The sequence below is a fragment of the Oncorhynchus mykiss genome, chromosome 29, assembly GCF_057628025.1.
Source record: "Oncorhynchus mykiss isolate SJ-2025 chromosome 29, ASM5762802v1, whole genome shotgun sequence".
Classification (NCBI taxonomy): Eukaryota; Metazoa; Chordata; class Actinopteri; order Salmoniformes; family Salmonidae; genus Oncorhynchus; species Oncorhynchus mykiss.
In genome coordinates this window covers 2,786,988-2,814,153 of record NC_143050.1, presented here as the reverse complement: position 1 = coordinate 2,814,153, position 27,166 = coordinate 2,786,988, and the positions used below count along the sequence as shown (strand labels likewise).

The window sequence follows — 27,166 nt, the reverse complement described above, 5'->3', positions numbered from 1 at the left end:
TCTCTCTCTCATTTACCACAGCTCAGAGGGTGTGTCCCCAGGAGGATTTTGTATTCCGTAACAGCCTAAGGGTTGCTTAGCGATGCGGTGTGTGTAGTGTGCACTAGAGTCAGACAGGTGTTGTGTGTGTGTGTGTGTGTGTGTGTGTGTGTGTGTATACTGTGATGTCAGACAGGTGTTTGTGTCCTAGGTTCTCTGACTGACACCTGCACTCTGGAAAACATCCTTGCTGGGAGTGTGTGTGTGTGTGTGTGTGTGTGTGTGTGTGTGTGTGTGTGTGTGTGTGTGTGTGTGTGTGTGTGTGTGTGTGTGTGTGTGTGTATGTGTGTGTGTGTGTGTGTGTGTGTGTGTGTGTGTGGGAGTGTCTTGAGTCTGGTAGTGTGCGTGTCTAAGTGTGGGAGTGTGTGTGTTTGTGAACAAGGTGTGTTTCTCTCTGAAGCCGCTCGTGAGAACAGAATGAATGGTGTCTGAATAACAACTACATCAGGTAAATCGGTTTTCATCACTTTCTATCAAATCCAGACAAAGTGCACCACTTTTTTTTAGTATGAAAAGTATAGTTTTACCATAGGGCTCTGGTCTTAACTAGTGCACTATATAGGGAATGGGGTGCCGTAGGGCTCTGGTCTTAACTAGTGCACTATATAGGGAATGGGGTGCCGTAGGGCTCTGGTCTTAACTAGTGCACTATATAGGGAATGGGGTGCCGTAGGGCTCTGGTCTTAACTAGTGCACTATATAGGGAATGGGGTGCCGTAGGGCTCTGGTCTTAACTAGTGCACTATATAGAGAATGGGGTGCCAGAGGGCTCTGGTCTTAACTAGCGCACTATATAGGGAATAGGGTGCCTTAGGGATCTGGTCTAAAGTAGTGCACTATATATAGGGAATATGGTTATATTGGGCTCTGGTCTTAACTAGTGCACTATATAGGGAATAGGGTGCCATAGGGCTCTGATCTAAAGTAGTGTACTATATAGGGAATAGGGTGCCAGTTGGTGCAGTATGTAGAAGGGGTATTAATACACCTTACGAAGTTAATCTCTAAAGTGTTTAACCGTCCGTCTTATCTCTACTATTTCACCATGGTAACACGTCTAGCATCTACCAACCCGGCAGCAGTACGTCGGTCCTACAGCACCTTTTAAGGTTTGTTGTTGTAGCTATATTAGATTGCTAAATTCCCCCTTGGTGTTATTATTGTGTTAAATGACACGTTTAATCAAGTGAGCGACGTCTGGAAACAGCCAGGGCCTCCCTGAGGAGAGACGACTGGATGATTTTAGGGCTCTGTTCCCGTTTCAAGGATCGCGGAGAAATTCGACGTCGTTTACATTTAAAGGGAAAGTTCAAGCATTAGCGGAGACTGCATTCAGGGCAACAGCGGCAGATGTCGGCTCAACAGTAACTCTTTACCTTTAAATATCTACAGCTCGCTAGCTGTAACGCTTCAGCCATGCAGACTGAATAGAGTCAACCGTTGTCAAGACCATACGTGAGTCTCTCACAAGACACCGTCACTGGCCATTGTCAAACACTACCTCAAGTCAAATAACGTTTTATTAGTCACAGACACGTGTTTGGCAGATGTTATTGCAGGATGTAGCAAATGGCTTGTGTGTCTAGCTCCAACAGTGCAGTAGTATCTAACTAAATGCTTGTGTTTCTAGCTCCAACAGTGCAGTAGTATCTAACTAAATGCTGGCTCCAACAGTGCAGTAGTATCTAACTAAATGCTTGTGTTCCTAGCTCCAACAGTGCAGTAGTATCTAACTAAATGCTTGTGTTCCTAGCTCTAACAGTGCAGTAGTATCTAACTAAATGCTTGTGTTCCTAGCTCCAACAGTGCAGTAGTATCTAACTAAATGCTTGTGTTTCTAGCTCCAACAGTGCAGTAGTATCTAACTAAATGCTTGTGTTTCTAGCTCCAACAGTGCAGTAGTATCTAACTAAATGCTTGTGTTTCTAGCTCCAACAGTGCAGTAGTATCTAACTAAATGCTTGTGTTTCTAGCTCCAACAGTGCAGTAATATCTAACTAAATACTTGTGTTCCTAGCTCCAACAGTGCAGTAATATCTAACTAAATACTTGTGTTCCTAGCTCCAACAGTGCAGTAGTTTCTAACTAAATGTTTGTGTTTCTAGCTCCAACAGTAATATCTAACTAAATGCTTGTGTGTCTAGCTCCAACAGTGCAGTAATATCTAACTAAATACTTGTGTTCCTAGCTCCAACAGTGCAGTAGTTTCTAACTAAATGTTTGTGTTTCTAGCTCCAACAGTGCAGTAGTATCTAACTAAATGCTTGTGTTCCTAGCTCCAACAGTGCAGTAGTATCTAACTAAATGCTTGTGTTTCTAGCTCCAACAGTGCAGTAGTATCTAACTAAATGTTTGTGTTTCTAGCTCCAACAGTGCAGTAGTATCTAACTAAATGCTTGTGTTTCTAGCTCCAACAGTGCAGTAGTATCTAACTAAATGTTTGTGTTTCTAGCTCCAACAGTGCAGTAGTATCTAACTAAATGCTTGTGTTTATAGATACAACAGTGCAGTAGTATCTAACTAAATGCTTGTGTTCCTAGCTCCAACAGTGCAGTAGTTTCTAACTAAATGTTTGTGTTTCTAGCTCCAACAGTGCAGTAGTATCTAACTAAATGCTTGTGTTCCTAGCTCCAACAGTGCAGTAGTATCTAACTAAATGCTTGTGTTTCTAGCTCCAACAGTGCAGTAGTATCTAACTAAATGTTTGTGTTTCTAGCTCCAACAGTGCAGTAGTATCTAACTAAATGCTTGTGTTTCTAGCTCCAACAGTGCAGTAGTATCTAACTAAATGTTTGTGTTTCTAGCTCCAACAGTGCAGTAGTATCTAACTAAATGCTTGTGTTTCTAGATACAACAGTGCAGTAGTATCTAACTAAATGCTTGTGTTCCTAGCTCCAACAGTAGTATCTAACTAAATGTTTGTGTTTCTAGCTCCAACAGTGCAGTAGTATCTAACTAAATGCTTGTGTTTCTAGCTCCAACAGTAGTATCTAACTAAATGCTTGTGTGTCTAGCTCCAACAGTAGTATCTAACTAAATGTTTGTGTTCCTAGCTCCAACAGTAATATCTAACTAAATGCTTATGTTCCTAGCTCCAACAGTGCAGTAATATCTAACTAAATGCTTGTGTTTCTAGCTCCAACAGTGCAGTAATATCTAACTAAATGCTTGTGTGTCAAGCTCCAACAGTACAGTAGTATCTAACTAAATGCTTGTGTGTCTAGCTCCAACAGTACAGTAGTATCTAACTAAATGCTTGTGTGTCTAGCTCCAACAGTGCAGTAGTATCTAACTAAATGCTTGTGTGTCTAGCTCCAACAGTGCAGTAGTATCTAACTAAATGCTTGTGTGTCTAGCTCCAACAGTGCAGTAGTATCTAACTCAATGCTTGTGTTTCTAGCTCCAACAGTACAGTAGTATCTAACTAAATGCTTGTGTGTCTAGCTCCAACAGTACAGTAGTATCTAATTAAATGCTTGTGTGTCTAGCTCCAACAGTGCAGTAGTATCTAACTCAATGCTTGTGTTTCTAGCTCCAACACTACAGTAGTATCTAACAAATAATATCTAACAATTTCACAACATATACACAACAATGCACACAAATCTATAGTAAAGGATTAAAAAGATGAGAGAGGCCTGTAATTTTCATCATAGGTACACTTCAACTATGACAGACAAAATGAGAAAAAAAATTCTGAAAATTACTGTCACGTTCTGACCTTGATTTCCTTTGTTTTGTATTTATTTAGTATGGTCAGGGCGTGAGTTGGGGGGCGCAGTCTATGTTTGTTGACTCTGTACCATAACACCATGTATATAGCCTCCACCTTGACTCTGTACCGTAACACCCTGTATATAGCCTCCACATTGACTCTGTACTGGTACCCCCTGTATATAGCCTCCACATTGACTCAGTACCGTAACACCCTGTATATAGCCTCCACATTGACTCTGTACCGTAACACCCTGTATATAGCCTCCACATTGACTCTGTACCGTAACACCCTGTATATAGCCTCCACATTGACTCTGTACCGTAACACCCTGTATATAGCCTCCACATTGACTCTGTACCGTAACACCCTGTATATAGCCTCCACATTGACTCTGTACAGTAACACCCTGTATATAGTCTCCACATTGACTCTGTACCGTAACACCCTGTATATAGCCTCCACATTGACTCTGTACCGTAACACCCTGTATATAGTCTCCACATTGACTCTGTACCGTAACACCCTGTATATAGCCTCCACATTGACTCTGTACCGTAACACCCTGTATATAGCCTCCACATTGACTCTGTACCGTAACACCCTGTATATAGCCTCCACATTGACTCTGTACCGTAACACCCTGTATATAGCCTCCACATTGACTCTGTACCGTAACACCCTGTATATAGCCTCCACATTGACTCTGTACCAGTACCCCCTGTATATAGCCTCCACATTGACTCTGTACCGTAACACCCTGTATATAGCCTCCACATTGACTCTGTACCGTAACACCCTGTATATAGCCTCCACATTGACTCTGTACCGTAATACCCTGTATATAGCCTCCACATTGACTCTGTACCGGTACACCCTGTATATAGCCTCCACATTGACTCTGTACCGGTACACCCTGTATATAGCCTCCACATTGACTCTGTACCGTAATACCCTGTATATAGCCTCCACATTGACTCTGTACCGGTACACCCTGTATATAGCCTCCACATTGACTCTGTACCGGTACACCCTGTATATAGCCTCCACATTGACTCTGTACCGTAACACCCTGTATATAGCCTCCACATTGACTCTGTACCGTAATACCCTGTATATAGCCTCCACATTGACTCTGTACCGGTACACCCTGTATATAGCCTCCACATTGACTCTGTACCGGTACACCCTGTATATAGCCTCCACATTGACTCTGTACCGTAATACCCTGTATATAGCCTCCACATTGACTCTGTACCGTAATACCCTGTATATAGCCTCCACATTGACTGTCACGTTCTGACCTTTATTTCCTTTGTTTTGTATTTATTTAGTATGGTCAGGGCGTGAGTTGGGGTGGGCAGTCTATGTTTGTTTTTCTATGATTTGGGGAGTTGTATGTTTCGGCCTAGTATGGTTCTCAATCAGAGGCAGGTGTCATTAGTTGTCTCTGATTTGAGAATCATACTTAGGTAGCCTGGGTTGCACTGTTAGTTTGTGGGTGATTGTCTATGTTAGTGGCTTGTGTTCAGCACAGGTCTAATTTGTAGCTTCACGGTCGTTATTTGTTTATTGTTTTGTATGCAGTGTTCAGTACTTTCTTTATTAAAGATTTACCATGGACACTTACCACGTCGCATATTGGTCCTCTGATCCTTCTCACCTCTCCTCTTCAGATAAAGAGGAGGACGACCGTGACAATCACATTGTAGGATTTTTTATGAATTTATTTGCAAATTATGGTGGAAAATAAGTATTTGGTCACCTACAAACAAGCAAGATTTCTGGCTCTCACAGACCTGTAACTTCTTCTTTAAGAGGCTCCTCTGTCCTCCACTCGTTACCTGTATTAATGGCACCTGTTTGAACTTGTTATCAGTATAAAAGACACCTGTCCACAACCTCAAACAGTCACACTCCAAACTCCACTATGGCCAAGACCAAAGAGCTTTCAGAGGACACCAGAAACCAAATTGTAGACCTGCACCAGGCTGGGAAGACTGAATCTGCAATAGGTAAGCATCTTGGTTTGAAGAAATCAACTGTGGGAGCAATTATTAGGAAATGGAAGACATACAAGACCACTGATAATCACCCTCGATCTGGGGCTCCACGCAAGATCTCACCCCGTGGGGTCAAAATGATCACAAGAACCGTGAGCAAAAATCCCAGAACCACACAGGGGGACCTAGTGAATGACCTGCAGAGAGCTGGGACCAAAGTAACAAAGCCTACCATCAGTAACACACTACGCCGCCAGGGACTCAAATCCTGCAGTGCCAGACTGCTTAAGCCAGTACATGTCCAGGCCCGTCTGAAATTTGCTAGAGAGCATTTGGATGATCCAGAAGAAGATTGGGAGAATGTCATATGGTCAGATGAAACCAAAATATAACTTTTTGGTAAAAACTCAACTCGTCGTGTTTGGAGGACAAAGAATGCTGAGTTGCATCCAAAGAACACCATACCTACTGTGAAGCAAGGGGGTGGAAACATCATGCTTTGGGGCTGTTTTTCTGCAAAGGGACCAGGACGACTGATCTGTGTAAAGGAAAGAATGAATGGGGCCATGTATCGTGAGATTTTGAGTGAAAACCTCCTTCCATCAGCATGGGCATTGAAGACGAAACGTGGCTGGGTCTTTCAGCATGACAATGATCCCAAACACACCGCCCGGGCAACGAAGGAGTGGCTTCATAAGAAGCATTTCAAGGTCCTGGAGTGGCTTAGCCAGTCTCCAGATCTCAACCCCATAGAAAATCTTTGGAGGGAGTTGAAAGTCCGTGTTGCCCAGCAACAGCCTGAAAACATCACTGCTCTAGAGGAGATCTGCATGGAGGAATGGGCCAAAATACCAGCAACAGTGTGTGAAAACCTTGTGAAGACTTACAGAAAACGTTTTAACCTCTGTCATTGCCAACAAAGGGTATATAACAAACTATTGAGATAAACTTTTGTTATTGACCAAATATTTATTTTCCACCATAATTTGCAAATAAATTCATTAAAAATCCTACAATGTGATTTTCTGGATTTTTCCCCTCATTTTGTCTGTCATAGTTGAAGTGTACCTATGATGAAAATTACAGGCCTCTCTCATCTTTTTAAGTGGGAAAACTTGCACAATTGGTGGCTGACTAAATACTTTTTTTGCCCCACTGTACAAGTGTCTTTATATCGGTTGAAAGCTTAAATTCTTGTTAATCTAACTGCTACGATTTACAGTAGCTATTACAGCGGAAGCATGCCATGCGATTGTTTGAGGTCGGCGCCCCACATCAAAATATTTTTCCACCGGCACAGGTTTCATACATTCCCAAATAGCAATGAAATATTCACTTACTTTTTGAAAATCTTCCTCTGATTGTCATTCAAAGTGTCCCAGCATGCAGTGTTGTTTTGTTAGATCTTTATATCCCAAAAACTCTGTTTAGATGGCGCCATCGATTTGAGTATCCGAAAATCTACCCCTAAACTTTGCTTCAACAAGTGAAAATACGTTTCTATTTGCTCCTCAGACACCCTAAAATGTAATTAAACAATTTCATACGGAAAGAAGTTCAATAGGAAACCAATATGAGTAGGTGTGCGTTGTCTTCATGGCGCGCGTACACATTAATTTCCAAGACTGTGTCCTTGTAGTAAAACTCATTATTCTTACTCGTTTTGGAAGAAACAAGCCTGAAACCTTGAACAAAGACTGCTGACACCCTGTGGAAGCCATATGAATTGCATACTGTGAGCTAGATTTAATTATTTCCCAATACGTTCCATTGTAAGAGCATTGGCTCACTCAAAAAAAAAATCTGGTTGGTTTTTCTTTGGATTTCTCCTACTATATCTATTGTGTTATCGTCTCCTACCTTATCTTAACAATTCTACAAACTTCTTTCCAATGGTACCAATTATATGCATATCCTGGCTTCAGGGCCTGAGCAACAGGCAGTTTGCTTTGGGCACATCAATCAGACAGGAAGTGGAGAAAAAAGGGGCCTAACTCTAAAGGACAACCAGTACCAGCAACTGAAGGAGGACATTTATAGTGATGGGCCAATAGCCAGGCAGCTACACAAGGAGGACATTTATAGTGATGGACCAATAGCCAGGCAGCTACACAAGGAGGACATTTATAATGATGGGCCAATAACCTGGCAGCTACACAAGGAGGACATTTATAGTGATGGACCAATAGCCAGGCAGCTACACAAGGAGAACATTTATAATGATGGGCCAATAGCAGCTACACAAGGAGGACATTTATAGTGATGGGCCAATAACCTGGCAGCTACACAAGGAGGACATTTATAGTGATGGACCAATAGCCAGGCAGCTACACAAGGAGAACATTTATAATGATGGGCCAATAGCAGCTACACAAGGAGGACATTTATAGTGATGGACCAATAGCCAGGCAGCTACACAAGGAGGACATTTATAATGATTGACCAATAGCCAGGCAGCTAGCTACACAAGGAGGACATTTATAGTGATGGGCCAATAGCAGCTACACAAGGAGAACATTTATAATGATGAGCCAATAACCTGGCAGCTACACAAGGAGGACATTTATAATGATGGACCAATAGCAGCTACACAAGGAGGACATTTATAGTGATGGGCCAATAGCAGCTACACAAGGAGAACATTTATGATGATGGACCAATAGCCAGGCAGCTACACAAGGAGGAAAAATGTTCTGCCCTTGAGCCACAACAGCTGCTTCCCAGGCGCTGTGGACGCCAATAAAGGCTGCCCCCCCCCCCCTTCATACAATGAAGAGAGGACAGGTTCACAAAGGGATGCTAATACCCTCTGTCTCTCTCTCTCTCTCTCTCTGTCTCTCTGTCTCTCTCTGTCTCTCTCTCTGTCTCTCTCTCTCTCTCTCTCTGTCTCTCTCTCTCTCTCTCTCTGTCTCTCTGTCTCTCTCTGTCTCTCTCTCTGTCTCTCTCTCTCTCTCTGTCTCTCTCTGTCTCTCTCTCTCTCTCCCTCTCTCTCTCTCTCTCTCTCTCTCTCTCTCTCTCTCCCTCCCTCTCTCTCTCTCTCTCTCTCTCTCTCTCTCTCTCTCTCTCTCTCTGTCTCTCTCTCTCTCTCTCTCTCTGTCTCTCTCTGTCTCTCTGTCTCTCTCTCTCTCTCTCTCTCTCTCTCTCTCTCTCTCTCTCTCTCTCTCTCTCTCTCTCTCTCTCTCTCTCTCTGTCTCTCTCTCTCTCTCTGTCTCTCTCTCTCTCTCTCTCTCTCTCTCTCTCTCTGTCTCTCTCTGTCTCTCTCTCTCTCTCTCTCTCTCTCTCTCTCTCTCTCTCTCCTTCACTAGGTTAATGATGGTCCGTGTGTTCCTGATAGAGCCAGTGGTTGGTGTCTATGCCTTCTCCATGTTCATGCTGTACCCCCTGATCCAGCAGTATGTCTACAGAAGGCTGTGGCAGCAGCTCACCGGTGCCCCCTACCCTACACAGATGAACTACACCCACTGCTCTGACAGCAGCACCAACGTCAGCTCCATTCACCAGGTGGGAGAGGGGAGGGGGGGCTAACCTACCCTTTTTAACTTGTTTTATCTGCAAAATGTAGTTTTTTATTTGACCCATTGAGACGACGACAACAATATAACAAATTCCAAATGATCAATATAAAATCAAATAAACTACAGATACAGAATCAACACTCCCATCTTCAAACACCACAGAACTTACATTCAATTCAAACAGTTGCAATAATCATTAATAATAAACTTAACTGAAAACCAGACCCTCCCTCCTTCCCTTCTCTCTCTCTCTCTTTCCTCTCTCTCCTCTCCTCTCTCTCTCTCTCTCTCCTCCTCCTCCCTCTCCTCTTTCCCTCTCCTCTCTCCCTCTCCTCTCTCCCTCTCCTCTCCCTCTCCTCCCTCTCCTTCTCTCCCCCTCCTCTCTCTCTCCTCTCTCCTCCCCCTCTCCTCTCTCCCTCTCCTCTCTCTCTCTCTCTCCTCTCTCCCTCTCCTCCCTCCCTCTCCTCTCTCTCTCTCCTCTCTCCTCCCCCTCTCCTCTCTCCTCTCCTCCTCTCTCCCTCTCCTCTCTCTCCTCCCTCTCTCTCTCCTCTCTCCTCCCCCCTCTCCTCTCTCCCTCTCCTCTCTCCCTCTCCTCTCTCTCCTCCTCTCTCTCTCCTCTTTTCTCCTCTCTCCATCTCCTCTCTCTCCTCCTCTCTCTCTCCTCTCTCATACCCCCTCCTCTCTCCCCCTCCCTCTCTCTCCTCCTCCCTCTCCTCATCCCTCTCCTCTCTCCTCCTCCTCTCTCCTCCTCCTCTCTCTCTCCTCTCTCCCTCCTCTCTCCCTCCCGTTTCCTCCCCCCTCCCCTCCTCTCTCCTCCCCACTCCTCTCTCCCTCCTCTCATCCTCCCCCCTCCTCTCTCCTCTCTCCCTCCTCTCTCCCTCATCTCTCCTCTCCCCTCTCCTCCCCTCTCCTCCCCCTCCTCTCTCCTCTCCCCTCCTCTCTCCTCTCCCCTCCCCTCTCCTCCTCCTCTCTCCTCTCCCCTCCCCTCTCCTCTCCCCTCCTCTCTCCTCTCCCCTCCCCTCTCCTCTCCCCTCTCCTCTCCTCTCCTTCCTACCTCCCGTCCCCTCCCCTCTCCTCCCCCCTACAGGAGATCCAGAAGGAGGCGTCTCTGTTTCTCTTCTACAGTGAGCTGTGTTTCCTCTTCCCTAGTCTCCTCTCCTCCCTACTCCTGGTCTCCTACAGCGACCACCGTGGCAGGAAGGTAATACAAGTATGACATTTACTGTGGCTACATAGGGAATATGGTTCTATAGGGCTCTGGTCTAAATAGGGAATAGGGTACCATAGGACTCTGGTCTAAAGTAGTGCACTATATAGGGAATAGGGTTCTATAGGGCTCTGGTCTAAATAGGGAATAGGGTGCCATGGTGCTCTGGTCTAAAGTAGTGCACTATATAGGGAACAGGGTTCCATAGGGCTCTGGTCTAAAGTAGTGCACTTTATAGGGAATAGGGTACCATAGGGCTCTGGTCTAAAGTAGTGCACTATATAGGGAATAGGGTGCCATAGGGCTCTTGACTAAAGTAGTGTACTATGTAGGGAATAGGGTGCCATTGGGCTCTGGTCTAAAGTAGTGTACTATGTAGGGAATAGGGTGTTTATTTGCTGAAGAAGACAATATAATTTTATGCCATAGCTGTTAAGGGTCCGCCCCTTTTTTTCAAATTTCTCCTAAAATTACACACCCAAATCTAACTTCCTGTAACTTAAGCCCTGAAGCAAGGATATGCATATTCTTGGTAGCATTTGAACGGAAACACTTTGAAGTTTGTGGAAATGTGAAATTAATGTCGGAGAATTAACACATTATATCTGGTAAAAGATAATACAAAGAAGAAAAAAAAAAGTTATTTTGCAATTTGTTTGTACCATCGTCTTTGAAATGCAAGAGAAAGGCCATAATGTTTTATTCCAGCCCAGCTGCAATTTAGATTTTGGCCACTAGATGGCATCAATGTGTGTGCAAAGTTTAAACTGATCCAATGAACCATTGCATTTCTGCTCCAAATTTTGTTTCAAGACTGCCCAAATGTGCCTAATTTGTTTATTAATAACTTCTCATGTTCAAAATTGTGCACTCTCCTCAATCAATAGCACGGTATTCTTTCACTGTAATAGCTACTGTAAATTGTACAGTGCAGTAAGATTAACTAGAATTGAAGCTTTCTGCCAATATAAGATATGTCTCTGTCCTGGGAAATGTTCTTGTTACTTACAATCTAATGCTAATCGCATTAGCCTATCATCCCGTGGAAGGGACACCGATCCTGAAGAATATTTATTAAATAGGTAAATATTTATTACTCATTTGTTTAACACTCTTTTTCTTTCAATTCAAATCCATGTTCAATTCAGGGTTTTGTTGGCAAACATAAACAAACACATTGCCAAAGCAAGTGAAATGTGTTTTTTTTACAGTAAACATTACCCTTGCAAAATGTTCCAAATGAAAGACATTTCATATTTCATATTATGTGCAAATAGTTAAAGTGCAAAAGGGAAAATAAATAAACATAAATATGGGTTGTATTTACAATGGTGTGTGTTCTTCACTGGTTGCCCTTTTCTCTTGGCAACAGATCACAAATCTAGCTGCTGTGATGATGGCACACTGTGGAATTTCACCCAGTAGATATGGGAGTTTATCAAAATTGGGTTTGTTTTCGAATTCTTTGTGGATCTGTGTAATCTGAGGGAAATATGTGTCTCTAATATGGTCATATTTTGGTCAGGAAGTCAGGAAGTGCGGCTCAGTTTCCACCTCATTTTGTGGGCAGTGAGCACATAGCCTGTCTTCTCTTGAGAGCCATGTCTGCCTACGGCGGCCTTTCTCAATAGCAAGGCTATGCTCACTGAGTCTGTACATAGTCAAAGCTTTCCTTAAGTTTGGGTCAGTCACAGTGGTCAGGTATTCTGCCGCTGTGTACTCTCTGTTTATAGCCAAATAGCATTCTAGTTTTCTCTGTTTTTTTGTTAATTCTTTCCAATGTGTTAAGTAGTTATCTTTTTGTTTTCTCATGATTTGGTTGGGTCTAATTGTGCTGCTGTCCTGGGGATCTGTGGGGTCTGTTTGTGTTTGTGAACAGAGCCCTAGGACCAGCTTGCTTAGGGGACTCTTCTCCAGGTTCATCTCTCTGTAGGTGATGGCTTTGTTATGGAAGGTTTGGGAATCACTTCCTTTTAGGTGGTTGTAGAATTTAACGGCTCTTTTCTGGATTTTGATAATTAGTGGGTATCGGCCTAATTCTGCTCTGCAAGCATTATTTGGTGTATTACGTTGTACACTGAGGATATTTTTGCAGAACTCTGCATGCAGAGTCTCAATTTGGTGTTTGGCCCATTTTGTGAGCTCTTGGTTGGTGAGCGGACCCCAGACCTCACAACCATAAAGGGAAATGGGTTCTACAACTGATTCAAATATGAATTTGTCTGTGTGTGTGAGGTTCCTAATTGGTATGTTATCAATGTCTCTCTCCCCCTATCTCTTCTTCTGTCTCTCTTTATCCCTTCTCTCTCCTTTTGTCCCCTTCCATCCCTCATCCCTCCATCTCTAGGTAGCTCTAGTGCCCCCACTTGTGGGCGAGCTGATATTTGCTCTGTGCTATGCAACCGTGTCTCACCTCTCCCTTAGCCTGGGTTACCTGCTAGGGGCCTCTTTCCTGGCTGGGGTAATGGGGGGGCCCACTGCTCTACTGGGGGGAAGTTTTGCCTATATAGCTGACCTATGTGAGGAGGAGGGGGTGGAGGGGGGTGGGGTTAAGTATTTGTGTGAGGAAGTGGGTGGGAGTATGGATATTGTTGGGATTGGGGCTAGAGATGGGGGGAGTTACCAATGTGAGGGAGGTAGAGGTGGGGGAGGAGATGCCTGTAGAGATCGGGGTATGAGTGGGGGGAGTGGAGAGGGAGAACAAAGGAGAGATGGAGAGAGAGACAGAGGGAAAGATGGAGGCAAAGACAGAGAGAGAGACGGAGAGAGCGATGGACAGGGAGACAGAGAGAGAGACGGAGAGAGAGACAGAGGGAAAGATCGAGGCAAAGACAGAGAGAGAGACGGAGAGAGCGATGAACAGGGAGACAGAGACAGAGGGAGTAGAGAGAGAGACTGGGGTAAGGGTGGGGGTCGTACAGTGCGCATGGCAGCCTTGGAGATGTTGCTAGGTGTGTTGTCAGGGCTAGCCTCTCTGTGTACTGGGTTCTATATTCAGACGGCAGGGTTCACCTGGCCGTTCGTCACAGCAGCCGTACTACACCTGATCAACCTGGTATACACAGCGTGGGTACTGCAGGAGACTGTGGAGAGACCCTCGCACACAGACTCATCTTCATCACCATCATCATCACCGTCACCTTTTGGGGCGGGCTCAGCACGCTTTCTCCAACGAGAAGCCCTGATTGGTCGGTTTCAGGGTGTGTATCTGTTATTCACCGCGTCACCAAGGAGGAGGAAAACTGTCCTGGGACTGATACTGGCGGCCTTTGCTTTCTATACGGTTAGTGTGGTGTGTGTGTGTGTGTGTGTGTGTGTGTGTGTGTGTGTGTGTGTGTGTGTGTGTGTTTAACATTTCACCTTAATGTCCTGACAAGGTAGGAAAACAGGAACTGTTTTAGAAGTCAGAACTTTTTTCAGGTCCTGAATTTGTTCAAATTATATTTTAAGCTTAAAGGTTAGGTTAAGCGTTAGGGGTTAAAGGTTAGAGGTTAAGGGTTAGGGGTTAAGGGTTAAAGTTTAGGGGTTAAAGGTTAGGGGTTAAAGGTTAGGGTTTAAAGGTTGGGGGTTAAAGGTTAGGGGTTAAAGGTTAGAGGTTAGGGGTTAGGGGTTAAAGGTTAGGGGTTAAAGGTTAGAGGTTAGGGGTTAGGGGTTAAAGGTTAGGGGTTAAAGGTTAGGGGAAAATAGGATTTGTAATAGTAAACAATGTTTCACTCCAAAAGGTCCAGAAATGAAAACAAGATGTGTTTTTGTTAGTTGTAAGGTCCCCTGTTCAGAAACCTGCGTGGTTCTGGTACCGACATTTTGGTTATAAATCTGTGGACACCGTAGATCAAAATGATTGAGCGATAGCCCTCGTTCCCAAGGACACAGTAGTATTGTTTAGCCTGTGTGACGTAGGAATTGAAACCTGAAACCACTTGAAGCTGAGATTTAATTTGCTCTTCCGACTATTTACAGCCATTAATCTCAAATAATTCATAGATGTTTTTTTTACAAAAACCCTTTCAGTTTGTCATAAATGGACAAGATAAATATGAGATAAAATGTCACACCCTGACCTTAGTTATCTCTGTTTTCGTTATTATTTTGGTTAGGTCAGGGTGTGACGAGGGTTGGTATGTTAGTTTTTGTATTGTCTAGTGGTTTTGTATGTCAAGGGGTTTGTAGGTCTAGGTATTGTGTAGGTCTATGGTGGCCTGAATTGGTTCCCAATCAGAGGCAGCTGTTTATCGTTGTCTCTGATTGGGGATCATATTTAGGTAGCCATTTTTCCTTTTTGGTTTTGTGGCTTCTTGTTCAATGTTTAGTTGCCTGTCTGCACTACACATATTAGCGTCACTGTTCGTTTTGATAGTTTGTTCAGTGTTCTTTCTTTTGTTAAAGACAAATGTATCCTTACCATGCTGAGCCTTGGTCTCCTCCATACAACGACCGTGACATAAAAGCGTTCCTAGCGAGTTCAGGAAGCCAAGCCAGAGCAGAGCTATGGGGGGAGTCGACGTTTTTTAATTTTTTTAATTTTTAATTTTATTGAACATTTATTTAACTAGGAAAGTCCGTTAAGAACAAATGATTATTTACAATGACTGCCTACCAAAAGGCCTCCTGCAGGGACGGAGGGCTGGGATTAAAAATAATGAAATACTAAAAATATACAGTGGGGAGAACAAGTATTTGATACACTGCCGATTTTGTAGGTTTTCCAACTTACAAAGCATGTAGAGGTCTGTAATTTCTAACATAGGTACACTTCAACTGTTAGAGACGGAATCTAAAACAAAAATCCAGAAAATCACATTGTATGATTTTTAAGTAATTCATTTGCATTTTATTGCATGACATAAGTATTTGATACATCAGAAAAGCAGAACTTAATATTTGGTACAGAAACCTTTGTTTGCAATTACTGCGATCATACGTTTCCTGTAGTTCTTGACCAGGTTTGCACACACTGATCAGGAGAGAAAATATGCACATTTTCTCAAACACTAAACATAAAAATATATATTTGACAGTTATAAGGAAGGTGAAATATTATAGTTAGTCGTTTTATAATTTGATTATACTATATTTAGAAATCATGTCTTTCCTTATTCATACATTTTTGTTGAATAGGAAATGTATCATATTTCATATTTGAATATTTTCATCATATTTGAATATTTTAATTTGTAATGTGTTCTCGTTCTTGTGTCCTCAAAAGTAACTAATCCTCAACAATTTATTTGTAAAAAAATGACCAGAAAGGTGAGGTTTTAACCTGTCTTTGAGTATGCAGCATTACTAGATGATGTTTATGCCCCTTTAATGATAAATAATTACTTTTGGGATGATGTAGATTACATTTTAAATGTCATTTAGTTACATTTAACTGGTTAATAGAGTGAGTTAGGTCTGCTCTATACCAAATTAGCATCCCCACTGAGTCTCTGTTTCACACCTGGTAGTGTGGTGGATGGGACGACCAGCTCTCTGTAACCTAGAGGGTAACCAGTGGGTCTGTCTCCTCTATACCACCCACCTGGTAGTGTGGTGGATGGGACTACCAGCTCTCTGTAACCTAGAGGGCAACCAGTGGGTCTGTCTCCTCTATACCACCCACCTGGTAGTGTGGTGGATGGGACTACCAGCTCTCTGTAACCTAGAGGGCAACCAGTGGGTCTGTCTCCTCTATACCACCCACCTGGTAGTGTGGTGGATGGGACTACCAGCTCTCTGTAACCTAGAGGGCAACCAGTGGGTCCATCTCCTCTATACCACCCACCTGGTAGTGTGGTGGATGGGACTACCAGCTCTCTGTAACCTAGAGGGTAACCAGTGGGTCTGTCTCCTCTATACCACCCACCTGGTAGTGTGGTGGATGGGACTACCAGCTCTCTGTAACCTAGAGGGCAACCAGTGGGTCCATCTCCTCTATACCACCCACCTGGTAGTGTGGTGGATGGGACTACCAGCTCTCTGTAACCTAGAGGGCAACCAGTGGGTCCGTCTCCTCAATACCTTGTTTCTTGTAGGATGACAATTTCTTTGGTAAAGTCTGGGTTCTTGATCTTTTAGGGTAAAGGCAGATTATATCAGACCTTGTATATTCCAGGATGAGATAGTTAAAGCTTTGTGTTCCATAGTGTCCAGTGTTGTTATTTGTGTGGTTAAGTTTCAGACCATTAGGTTGAGCAGAGCATGCTGAGCATCTGGTGCATGCCTCTTGGGTTGCAGGATGGGGCTTGGGCGGGTGTATTAGTGGGGGTTGAGCAGTAATAATCCTTAGTAGTAGAATCATTGGCAGTAAGAATCCTTGGTAGTAGAATCCTTGGTAGTAAGAATCATTGGTAGTAGAATCCTTGGTAGTAAGAATCATTGGTAGTAGAATCCTTGATAGTAAGAATCATTGGTAGTAGAATCCTTGGTAGTAAGAATCATTGGTAGTAGAATCGTTGGTAGTAAGAATCATTGGTAGTAGAATCGTTGGTAGTAAGAATCATTGGTAGTAGAATCGTTGGTAGTAAGAATCATTGGTAGTAGAATCGTTGGTAGTAAGAATCATTGGTAGTAGAATCCTTGGTAGTAAGAATCCTTGGTAGTAGAATCCTTGGTAGTAGAATCCTTGGTAGTAGAATCGTTGGTAGTAAGAATCATTGGTAGTAGAATCGTTGGTAGTAAGAATCATTGGTAGTAGAATCCTTGGTAGTAAGAATCCTTGGTAGTAGAATCCTTGGTAGTAGAATCATTGGTAGTAGAATCGTTGGTAGTAAGAATCATTGGTAGTAGAATCGTTGGAAGTAAGAATCATTGGTAGTAGAATCCTTGGTAGTAAGAATCCTTGGTAGTAGAATCCTTGGTAGTAAGAATCATTGGTAGTAGAATCCTTGGTAGTAGAATCATTGGTAGTAGAATCCTTGGTAGTAGAATCCTTGGTAGTAAAATCCGTGGTAGTAGAATCATTGGCAGCAGAATCCTTGGTAGTAAGAATCCTTGGTAGTAAGAATCCTTGGTAGTAAGAATCCTTGGTAGTAGAATCCTTGGTAGTAGAATCCTTGGTAGTAGAATCCTTGGTAGTAGAATCATTGGTAGTAGAATCATTGGTAGTAGAATCATTGGTAGTAAGAATCCTTCTAGAATCCTTCCAGGTAATTTTGTTCAAAATCAGATTGCAGGTTTGTAGTGAAGGTAATGTTGTGGAGGTTAGTATCCTATATGTCCTTGTAAATCAAAATCAAAATCAATCTTTTTGTCAACAAAAAAAATGCTGAAAGATTCAGGAGCTCATCTGCTCATGGCCTGCTCCTCTCTCCCTTCCCCTCCCCCCATCTTCCTCCCCCTCCCCCATCTCCTTGTCAGCTATCTAAGCTGATTGTTCATTAGATTTAATTTAGTATTTTTTCAAACATTGCGTTCAAATAACTAGTAACAGAAAAGAAGTAACTGTGTCCACCCTCTCTCTCTCCCCCACAGGTGTCGAAGCTGGGTGGTATGTCCATCTTCATCCTGTATGAGCTGAATGCTCCTCTGTGTTGGAGTGAGGTGTTGGTTGGCTATGGTTCAGCCTTGTCTACACTCATCTACCTGGGGAGCTTTGCAGGGGTGTCCCTGCTGTCGCGCTGTCTTCGGGACGGGTATATAGTACTACTGGGACTGCTGTCTGTCGCTGCAGGGCTACTGATGGCTGCCTTCGCCAAGAGCACGCTGCTCATGTTCCTAGGTGAGACGGGGGGGGGGGTGAGACGGGGGGGGGGGGTGGGGTGGTGTGAGAGGGGGGGGTGAGACGGGGGGGGGGGGGGGGTTAGGTTATGGGTTAGGGGTTAATGAAAATGTTTAAAAAAATATATATATTTATAGATTTTATTTTTGCATTTTCCAATTAAGAACATTCAAAACAAAAATCTCTCTCTCTCTCTCTCTCTCTCTCTCCCCTTTATTGGCATGGGAAACATGTCTATGTACAGTGTTGTAACAATGTGCAAGTAGTTGAAGTATGAGAGGGAAAATAAATAAACAGATGAATATAGGTTGTATTTACATGTTGTTTGTGCTCCACCGGTTGTCCTTTTGTTGTGGCAACAGGTCACAAATCTTGCTGCTGTGTTGGCCGACTGTGGTATTTTTCACCTGTGTGTGTAAACTAGTTCTCTCCTGTGTGCGTGTTCCTTAGTGCGACTGCCTCTCCTTCTCTCCATCATGCCTGCTCCTGTTCTGAGGTCCATGATGTCCAAGATAGTACTCCGCTCTGAACAGGGTAAGACACTATGCTAAGCTAGGCTACATAACATTACGTTACACTATGCTATGCTAGGCTATATTACACTTCATTACACTATGCTAGGCTAAATTACACTTCATTACACTATGCTATGTTAGCGCATTGATTCTAAGGAAGCTAAGAGAGATAACTGCAGCATTTGTTCTCCTCCAAATCAGCAAACGTCCATGATAAAGACTCTGGCAGTAGTATGTCATTTATTTACCCTTTATTTAACTAGGCAAGTCAGTTAAGAACAAATTCAGATTTACAATGACGGCCTAGGAACAGTGGGTTAACTGCCTGTTCAGGGGCAGAACGACAGATTTTTACCTTTCGGTTACCACCAGCTCTAACCACTAGGCTACCTGCTGGTTACTGGACCAACACTCTAACCACTAGGCTACCTGCTGGTTACTGGACCAACACTCTAACCACTAGGCTACCTGCTGGTTACTGGACCAACACTCTAACCACTAGGCTACCTGCTGGTTACTGGACCAACACTCTAACCACTAGGCTACCTGCTGGTTACTGGACCAACACTCTAACCACTAGGCTACCTGCTGGTTACTGGACCAACACTCTAACCACTAGGCTACCTGCTGGTTACTGGACCAACGCTCTAACCACTAGGCTACCTGCTGGTTACTGGACCAACGCTCTAACCACTAGGCTACCTGCTGGTTACTGGACCAACGCTCTAACCACTAGGCTACCTGCTGGTTACTGGACCAACACTCTAACCACTAGGCTACCTGCTGGTTACTGGACCAACGCTCTAACCACTAGGCTACCTGCTGGTTACTGGACCAACGCTCTAACCACTAGGCTACCTGCTGGTTACTGGACCAACGCTCTAACCACTAGGCTACCTGCTGGTTACTGGCCCAACGCTCTAACCACTAGGCTACATGCTGGTTACTGGACCAACGCTCTAACCACTAGGCTACCTGCCGCCCCAGTAACAGAAAACCACTCAGAATAACGATAATCAAATCACATCAAATTGCATTGGTCACATGGTTAGCAGATGTTAACGCGAGGTATAGCGACATGCTTGTAAACTCCAGAACTGTGTGTGTGTGTGTGTGTGTGTGTGTGTGTGTGTGTGTGTGTGTGTGTGTGTGTGTGTGTCCTCTCCTCTCGCCAGGTGCAGTGTTTGCCTGTGTTGCGTTCGTGGAGATGCTGAGTATAGGTGTTGGGATCACCGTGTTCAGCAGCACCTACGCCTCCACTGTCTCCTGGTTCCCTGGATTCAGCTTCCTGCTGGCCTCAGCCATCGCACTCATACCGGCTGTTCTGATTGGGTGAGTCAGTCAACACAACCATTCTGATTGGCTAACTCAGTCAACACAACCATTCTGATTGGATGGGTCAGTCAACATAACCATTCTGGTTGGCTAAGTCTGTCAACGCAGCCATTCTGATTGGGTGGGTCAGTCACCAAAACCATTCTGATTGGGTGGGTCAGTCACCAAAACCATTCTTATTGGGTGGGTCAGTCACCAAAACCATTCTGATTGGGTGGATCAGTCACCAACACCATTCTGATTGGGTGGGTCAGTCACCAAAACCATTCTGATTGGGTGGGTCAGTCACCAAAACCATTCTGATTGGGTGGGTCAGTCACCAAAACCATTCTGATTGGGTGGGTCAGTCACCAAAACCATTCTGATTGGGAGGGTTAATACAACCAAATCGTATAGATAAAAGCCGGGATCAAAATAAATCAAAGTCAAATCAAATTGTATTGGTTGCATACACATATTTAACAGATGTTATCACAGGTGTAGCGAAATGCTTATGTTCCTAGCTCCAACAGTGCAGTAGTATCTAACCAAATGCTAGCTCCAACAGTGCAGTAGTATGTAACTAAATACTAGCTCCAACTGTGCAGTAGTATCTAACCAAATGCTAGCTCCAACAGTGCAGTAGTATCTAACTAAATGCTAGCTCCAACAGTGCAGTAGTATCTAACTAAATGCTTATGTTCCTAGCTCCAACAGTGCAGTAGTATCTAACTAAATGCTAGCTCCAACAGTGCAGTAGTATCTAACTAAATGCTAGCTCCAACAGTGCAGTAGTATCTAACTAAATGCTTGTGTTTCTAGCTCCAACAGTACAGTAATATCTAACTAAATGCTAGCTCCAACAGTGCAGTAGTATCTAACTAAATGCTTGTGTTCCTAGCTCCAACAGTGCAGTAGTATCTAACTAAATGCTTATGTTCCTAGCTCCAACAGTGCAGTAGTATCTAACTAAATGCTTATGTTCCTAGCTCCAACAGTGCAGTAGTATCTAACTAAATGCTTATGTTCCTAGCTCCAACAGTGCAGTAGTATCTAACTAAATGCTTGTGTTTCTAGCTCCAACAGTGCAGTAGTATCTAACTAAATGCTTGTGTTCCTAGCTCCAACAGTGCAGTAGTATCTAACTAAATGCTTGTGTTCCTAGCTCCAACAGTGCAGTAGTATCTAACTAAATGCTTGTGTTCCTAGCTCCAACAGTGCAGTAGTATCTAACTAAATGCTTGTGTTTCTAGCTCCAACAGTGCAGTAGTATCTAACTAAATGCTTGTGTTCCTAGCTCCAACAGTGCAGTAGTATCTAACTAAATGCTTGTGTTCCTAGCTCCAACAGTGCAGTAATATCTAACTAAATGCTTGTGTTACTAGCTCCAACAGTGCAGTAGTATCTAACTAAATGCTTGTGTTCCTAGCTCCAACAGTGCAGTAATATCTAACTAAATGCTTGTGTTCCTAGCTCCAACAGTGCAGTAGTATCTAACTAAATGCTTGTGTTCCTAGCTCCAACAGTACAGTAGTATCTAACTAAATGCTTGTGTTTCTAGCTCCAACAGTACAGTAGTATCTAACTAAATGCTTGTGTTCCTAGCTCCAACAGTGCAGTAATATCTAACTAAATGCTTGTGTTACTAGCTCCAACAGTGCAGTAGTATCTAACTAAATGCTTGTGTTCCTAGCTCCAACAGTGCAGTAGTATCTAACTAAATGCTTGTGTTCCTAGCTCCAACAGTGCAGTAGTATCTAACTAAATGCTTGTGTTTCTAGCTCCAACAGTACAGTAGTATCTAACTAAATGCTTGTGTTCCTAGCTCCAACAGTGCAGTAATATCTAACTAAATGCTTGTGTTCCTAGCTCCAACAGTACAGTAGTATCTAACTAAATGCTAGCTCCAACAGTACAGTAGTATCTAACTAAATGCTTGTGTTCCTAGCTCCAACAGTGCAGTAGTATCTAACTAAATGCTTGTGTTCCTAGCTCCAACAGTACAGTAGTATCTAACTAAATGCTTGTGTTTCTAGCTCCAACAGTGCAGTAGTATCTAACTAAATGCTTGTGTTCCTAGCTCCAACAGTGCAGTAATATCTAACTAAATGCTTGTGTTCCTAGCTCCAACAGTGCAGTAATAGCTAACAATATAAAACAATACACGCGAATCCAAAAAATGTAAAGAAAGGAGTTAAAAAATATAGAAAAATTAGAATGAGCAATGTCAGAGTCCGACATATAAATGAAGCCTCTAGAGTCGATGTCCGAAGCCCACCGCGGAAATATAATTAGCATAATTAAAAGATCCTCGTACAAATCCGTCAGTTAATGCTAGAGATATCTACTGCGTCCGCCGATATTGCACTTCCTCCTCTGCTGTGAACGGAGCTAGAGCAGTGTTTATCAGACCGTCCCTAAAGTCTTCTCACCAAATCGCCTGTAGCGTCTTAACGGTTTGGCCTATCATTATGACCCCTCTATGGAAAGATGAGACTCTCACGAACACGACGGCGTTCTCCGTTTTGCTCTACGACTGGGCTTAGACTGGACATATACTGGACATAGACTGGGCTTAGACTGGGTTTAGACAGGGCTTAGACTGGACATAGACTGGGTTTAGACTGGGCTTAGACAGGGCTTAGACTGGACATAGACTGGGTTTAGACTGGGCTTAGACTGAGTTTAGACAGGGCTTAGACTGGGCTTAGACTGGACATAGACTGGGCTTAGACTGGGTTTAGAGAGGGCTTAGACTGGACATAGACTGGACATAGACTGGGCTTAGACTGGGTTTAGACAGGGCTTAGACTGGACATAGACTGGGTTTAGACTGGGCTTAGACTGAGTTTAGACAGGGCTTAGACTGGGCTTAGACTGGACATAGACTGGGCTTAGACTGGGTTTAGAGAGGGCTTAGACTGGGCTTAGACTGGGCTTAGACTGGGCTTAGACTGGGTTTAGACTGGGTTTAGACTGGGCTTAGACTGGACATAGACTGGGTTTAGACTGGGTTTAGACTGGACATAGACTGGGCTTAGACAGTATAGTGTGTATATATATTATGGACAGTTTCTGAATAGAAAATATGTGTACAAAGTAGTTTAATAAGATTAACATTGACTGCAATACAGGTGATACATATGAAATGAATCAAACAGCATGTAAACATTATTATAGTGACCGGTGTTCCATTATTAAAGTGACCAGTGTTCCATGATTAAAGGGACCAGTGTTCCATTATTAAAGGGACCAGTGTTCCATTATTAAAGTGACCAGTGTTCCATTATTAAAGGGACCAGTGTTCCATTATTAAAGTGACCAGTGTTCCATTATTAAAGTGACCAGTGTTCCATGATTAAAGGGACCAGTGTTCCATTATTAAAGTGACCAGTGTTCCATTATTAAAGTGACCAGTGTTCCATGATTAAAGGGACCAGTGTTCCATTATTAAAGGGACCAGTGTTCCATTATTAGTGACCAGTGTTCCATTATTAAAGGGACCAGTGTTCCATTATTAAAGTGACCAGTGTTCCATTATTAAAGGGACCAGTGTTCCATTATTAAAGTGACCAGTGTTCCATTATTAAAGGGACCAGTGTTCCATTATTAAAGGGACCAGTGTTCCATTATTAAAGGGACCAGTGTTCCATTATTATAGTTACCAGTGTTCCATTATTAAAGGGACCAGTGTTCCATTATTAGTGACCAGTGTTCCATTATTATAGTTACCAGTGTTCCATTATTAAAGGGACCAGTGTTCCATTATTAGTGACCAGTGTTCCATTATTAGTGACCAGTGTTCCATTATTAAAGGGACCAGTGTTCCATTATTAAAGTGACCAGTGTTCCATTATTAAAGGGACCAGTGTTCCATTATTAAAGTGACCAGTGTTCCATTATTAAAGGGACCAGTGTTCCATTATTAAAGGGACCAGTGTTCCATGATTAAAGTGACCAGTGTTCCATTATTAAAGGGACCAGTGTTCCATTATTAAAGTGACTAGTGTTCCATTATTAAAGGGACCAGTGTTCCATTATTAAAGTGACCAGTGTTCCATTATTAAAGGGACCAGTGTTCCATTATTAAAGGGACCAGTGCTCCATTATTAAAGGGACCAGTGTTCCATTATTATAGTTACCAGTGTTCCATTATTAAAGGGACCAGTGTTCCATTATTAAAGTGACCAGTGTTCCATTATTAAAGTGACCAGTGTTCCATGATTAAAGGGACCAGTGTTCCATTATTAAAGTGACCAGTGTTCCATTATTAAAGTGACCAGTGTTCCATGATTAAAGGGACCAGTGTCCCATTATTAAAGGGACCAGTGTTCCATTATTAGTGACCAGTGTTCCATTATTAAAGGGACCAGTGTTCCATTATTAAAGTGACCAGTGTTCCATTATTAAAGGGACCAGTGTTCCATTATTAAAGTGACTAGTGTTCCATTATTAAAGGGACCAGTGTTCCATTATTAAAGTGGCCAGTGTTCCATTATTAAAGGGACCAGTGTTCCATTATTAAAGGGACCAGTGTTCCATTATTAAAGGGACCAGTGTTCCATTATTATAGTTACCAGTGTTCCATTATTAAAGGGACCAGTGTTCCATTATTAGTGACCAGTGTTCCATTATTATAGTTACCAGTGTTCCATTATTAAAGGGACCAGTGTTCCATTATTAGTGACCAGTGTTCCATTATTAGTGACCAGTGTTCCATTATTAAAGGGACCAGTGTTCCATTATTAAAGTGACCAGTGTTCCATTATTAAAGGGACCAGTGTTCCATTATTAAAGTGACCAGTGTTCCATTATTAAAGGGACCAGTGTTCCATTATTAAAGGGACCAGTGTTCCATTATTAAAGTGACCAGTGTTCCATTATTAAAGGGACCAGTGTTCCATTATTAAAGTGACTAGTGTTCCATTATTAAAGGGACCAGTGTTCCATTATTAAAGTGACCAGTGTTCCATTATTAAAGGGACCAGTGTTCCATTATTAAAGGGACCAGTGTTCCATTATTAAAGGGACCAGTGTTCCATTATTATAGTTACCAGTGTTCCATTATTAAAGGGACCAGTGTTCCATTATTAGTGACCAGTGTTCCATTATTAGTGACCAGTGTTCCATTATTAAAGGGACCAGTGTTCCATTATTAGTGACCAGTGTTCCATTATTAGTGACCAGTGTTCCATTATTAAAGGGACCAGTGTTCCATTATTAAAGTGACCAGTGTTCCATTATTAAAGGGACCAGTGTTCCATTATTAAAGTGACCAGTGTTCCATTATTAAAGGGACCAGTGTTCCATTATTAAAGGGACCAGTGTTCCATTATTAAAGGGACCAGTGTTCCATTATTAGTGACCAGTGTTCCATTATTGAAGGGACCAGTGTTCCATTATTAAAGGGACCAGTGTTCCATTATTAAAGTGACCAGTGTTCCATTATTAAAGTGACCAGTGTTCCATTATTAAAGTGACCAGTGTTCCATTATTAAAGGGACCAGTGTTCCATTATTAAAGTGACCGGTGTTTCATTATTAAAGGGACCGGTGTTCCATTATTAAAGTGACCAGTGTTCAATTATTAGTGACCAGTGTTCCATTATTAAAGGGACCAGTGTTCCATTATTAAAGTGACCAGTGTTCCATTATTAGTGACCAGTGTTCCATTTTTGAAGGGACCAGTGTTCCATTATTAAAGGGACCAGTGTTCCATTATTAAAGTGACCAGTGTTCCATTATTAAAGGGACCAGTGTTCCATTATTAAAGGGACCAGTGTTCCATTATTAAAGGGACCAGTGTTCCATGATTAAAGTGACCAGTGTTCCATTATTAAAGGGACCAGTGTTCCATTATTAAAGGGACCAGTGTTCCATGTCTATGTACATAGGGCGGCAGCCTCTAAGGTTCAGGGTAGAGAACCGGGTGGTAGCCGGCTAGTAACAGTGACTAAGGTTCAGGGTAGAGAACCGGGTGGTAGCCGGCTAGTAACAGTGACTAAGGTTCAGGGCAGGGTACTGAGTGGAGGCTGGCTAGTGGTGACTATTTAACAGTCTGATGGCCTGGAGATAAAAATCTGTTTTTCAGTCTCTTCTTCCAGCTTTGATGCACCTATACGTTCTCCTCCTTCTAGATGGTAGCGGGGTGAACAGGCTGTGGCTCGGGTGGCTGAGGTCCTTAATGACCTTCTAGATGGTAGCGGGGTGAACAGGCTGTGGCTCGGGTGGCTGAGGTCCTCTCCAGGATTGTAGTATATTGTGATAGAGCTCTCTCTCTCCCGGGTTGTAGTATATTGTGATTGAGCTCTCTCTCTCCAGGGTGGTAATGTGTCTGTCTGTCTGTCTGTCTGTCTATCTGTCTGTCTGTCTGTCTGTCTCCAGGGTAGTAATATGTCTGTCTGTCTGTCTCCAGGGTGGTAATGTGTCTGTCTGTCTGTCTCCAGGGTAGTAATGTGTCTGTCTGTCTATCTGTCTGTCTATCTGTATGTCTGTCTGTCTGTCTGTCTCCAGGGTGGTAATGTGTATGTCTGTCTGTCTGTCTGTCTGTCTATCTGTAGGGTGGTAATGTGTCTGTCTGTCTGTCTGTCTGTCTGTCTGTCTGTCTGTCTGTCTGTCTGTCTGTCTGTCTGTCTGTCTGTCTCCAGTGTGGTAATGTGTCTGTCTGTCTGTCTGTCTCCAGGGTGGTAATGTGTCTGCGACTGGACAAGGATGAAGAGGCCAGTCGACTAACAGCTGATGATGATGAGGAGGAGACAGAGAGCTGTGGACAGTCACTACAGCTACCACACTGAGCTACCACACTGAGCTACCACACTGAGCTACCACACTGTGCGAACTACCACACTGTGTGAGCTACCACACTGAGTGATTTACCACGCTGTGTGAGCTACCACACTGTGTGAGCTACCACACTGAGTGATTTACCACACTGAGCTACCATACTGAGTGATTTACCACGCTGTGTGAGCTACTACACTGAGCTACCACTCTGAGTGATTTACCACGCTGTGTGAGCTACCACACTGAGCTACCACACTGAGCTACCAGACTGAGCTACCACTCTGAGCTACCACTCTGAGTGATTTACCACGCTGTGTGAGCTGACCCTTTTGTAGATTAATGATTGATGACATTAAAACCATCTGCCGTGTCAA

The 27,166-nt window shown here is 43.2% G+C and overlaps 1 protein-coding gene across 1 annotated transcript; it reads left to right on the top strand.

The window, feature by feature from the left end:
* The first annotated feature begins 210 nt into the window (after positions 1-210).
* slc46a3 (solute carrier family 46 member 3) lies at positions 211-27,166 on the top strand. Its single transcript, XM_036968224.2, has 8 exons — positions 211-487; positions 9,063-9,258; positions 10,360-10,473; positions 12,827-13,762; positions 17,935-18,181; positions 18,632-18,715; positions 19,872-20,028; positions 26,692-27,166. Exons 2-8 carry the CDS (start codon positions 9,067-9,069, stop codon positions 26,801-26,803), a joined length of 1,842 nt encoding a protein of 613 aa, XP_036824119.2. The 5' UTR covers positions 211-487; positions 9,063-9,066; the 3' UTR covers positions 26,804-27,166.